Here is a 2652-nt window from a genome sequence, read left to right on the forward strand (position 1 = left end):
GGTATACACCCCCCATCCCCCCCACCCACCTTACCCAGGGAGGGGGGTCCCCCATCGGGTATACACCCCCCCATTTTCCCTGCCCACCTTACCCAGGGAGGGGGGCTCTGTCCCCCCAGCTCCCTGCCCACACACTGTTTGGGGGCACGGGGTCTCCAGGCGCTGCGCGAGACGCTGGAGCAGAAGGAGCTGGAGCGGGCGCAGCTGGCATCGCTCTGCGCCATGGCCCAGGACGCCTGGCGCCGGCAGGACCAGACCCGGGCGCTGGCACTGAAGGAGCTGGAGGAGCTGGTCGCTGCCCTGCACGCCGCCCTGGCCAGCAGCACCAAGGACCTGGAGGTAGGGACCCCCTCCCCCGCCCACGTTCGCCCCGGGGGCCATGCAGAACAGCGGCTGCAACAGTGGTTCCTGGCTCCCGCGTGATTCCTGGTCGGGTAGAACACGCGTTGCAACAATTCGTTCGCGCCTGCCGGCTGGTCCCCCCTCAGAAACGCCCTTGGGAATTCAGTGTTCGCCCCCCGTCTCTGATCGGTGATGTCTAGAACACTGATTACAACAGTGGCTGCTCCTGCCTCAGTTTCCCCATGGCTTTCACCCCCCACGGCAGTTGTCACAGAGACCATCAGTTGCAACAACGTTTCCCACCTTCTAGCTCTTCCCAGCGGGCCAGGTGCTGATCAGAACATCAGTTGCAACAGTGTGTCCCCATCTCAGCTCATTGTGTCCTTGGGCAGGCGCCGTGTACCCCACCGTGGCTCTCTCCCCACAGGTGCTGGCCGAGTCTCTGGCGGCCCCGGCCCCGGCGCTGCTGCAGCGGCTGCAGGAGCAGGAGGGGCTCCTGGCCGAGGCACTGGCCGCGCGGGCCCGGCTGGCTGCGGAGATGGAAGCCCGGCTGCAGGGGGCGCTGGCGGCGCAGGCGGCCGCAGAGCAGCAGCTGCAGGTGAGGGAGGACGCGGGGCGGGGGGGTTGTTGCTGGTGGAGGGGGGCAGGAGATGGGGCAGGGTTGGGGGCACTACCGTGGGCAGACATGGGGCAGTAATTCTCATTCCGCCCCCCCAGGATCAGATGCGTGGCTGCACCCAGGCGCTGGCCGAGCGGGCGCGGGAGGCGGGGGCCCTGCGGGGGCGCCTGGCCCGGCAGGAGGGGGCGCTGGCCGAGGGAGCCGCCGCCCTGGTGCGGTGCCAGGCGGAGCTGGTCCGACTGCGGCGGCTGCTGGAGGAGCGGGACGACGCGCTGGCGGTGAGAGGGGGGCCCAGGCTGGCTGGGGGGCAGCGGTGGGATGGGAGGGACCCGACTAGCACCACCTAGTGGCTGCAGCCGCCCTGCACCCAGCTGCCAAGGGGCTGCTGGAGGAACTGCAGCCGGGGGCAGGTTTGGCGCCACCCGCTGGCTGCCATGGGAACTACAACGGCTGGGCTCAGCCCTGTATTGAGTTGTGGCCGGTCTCGGGCTGATCTCGTGGGTTCTCCCCCCCCCGCAGAAGGCTGCCCGGGAGGCGGAGGAGAAGGACCGGGGGCTGCAGAAGCTACAGGCGTCCTGGCTGCAGCGTGGGGCCGGGGGCATGACGCAGACGCTGTGAGCAGAGGAGGGTGAGTGGGGGCACCGGGCAGAGGGGGAAGGGAGGGGAGAAACCACTGGGGGGGTGAAGGGGAGGGGGCAGGGAGCAGCTGGGGGGACAAATCTCTCTCCCGGGCTGCAGCTCAGCTCTGCCCTTGTCTGTGTTGCAGATCTGGGGTCTGGCGTGTGGGGCCGGCTCTGCCCCCCGCCAAGCCCCCACCGGAGATGGGGCTGCTGAGCTGGGACTGCCAGGGGCGCTGCAGGGGATCCCAGCTCCTCCAGCCCCGGCCAGGAGGAGGCGCTTCGCTTCGCTTGACGCTGACTCGGGATGGGGGGAGTATTTCCCATCCAGTAAATGTTGGCTCTGGGGGATTTCTGGCCCTGTGGGGCCCGCTGGCTGCATTGATTCGTGGTTCCCAGGAGGGGCGTTCCCTCGGCCGGCTCCCATCACTATGGGGCTGCTGTCCTGCCCCAACCTGCTTTGGATTAATTAACGAACCAGCCCCATTAATCAATAAATCATCTTTAATAAAATCTCCTTCCTACATAATGCCCTTCGTCTTTAGAGACAACCTGAGAGGTTCTATATACAGCATTTCCTTGGCTAAGCCGCTGGGGGGGAGGGCTGGGGAGGATTATTTTGGGGGGGGGTTGGTATAAAGGGGAGATGGCTTTTGATTATGATAATTCCTACAGCATGTGGCATGGCCTGGATTGGCCATGGACAGGAAGTGACACAGGTACAGACAGGAAGTGAGCCTGGGACTGAAAGGAAGGTGGCCATTAGCAGGATCAAGGGCGGGCTGCGGGCGGACAGGACCTGACCTGGGCTGAGACAGGAAGACGAGGGGGTGGGGGTTGGAAAAGTAAAATGGCCGACAGCAGCGTGCAATGGGGCGGATGGCACACGACAACATGGAGGAACCAGGCCGGAGAGGCGGCAGCCTGGACTACGGCACGGGCCGCCCCGAGTCAAATGGCCAACAGGAAGTGGAGCTAATGTGAGGGAGCTTGGCTGCAGTCACTTAAGTAGCAGGCTCAGGCTACAAATATGGCCGACAGGAAGTGACGCCATCGAGGGGAAGGTTGGCAATG

The 2652-nt window shown here is 65.6% G+C and overlaps 1 protein-coding gene across 1 annotated transcript; it reads left to right on the forward strand.

The window, feature by feature from the left end:
- Positions 1-159: 159 nt before the first annotated feature.
- On the forward strand, positions 160-2013 carry LOC112124120 (rootletin-like; the record flags this gene model as incomplete). The annotated part of the gene is made up of 5 exons (XM_026661823.2): positions 160-339; positions 770-940; positions 1060-1239; positions 1481-1589; positions 1728-2013. Coding segments are annotated over 4 exons (630 nt in total), but the record flags the coding sequence as incomplete, so codon positions are not given.
- Between the last annotated feature and the right edge of the window lie 639 nt (positions 2014-2652).

The sequence above is a fragment of the Terrapene carolina genome, unplaced genomic scaffold (assembly GCF_002925995.2).
Source record: "Terrapene carolina triunguis isolate 2854851 unplaced genomic scaffold, T_m_triunguis-2.0 Scaffold17798, whole genome shotgun sequence".
Taxonomy (NCBI): Eukaryota; Metazoa; Chordata; order Testudines; family Emydidae; genus Terrapene; species Terrapene triunguis.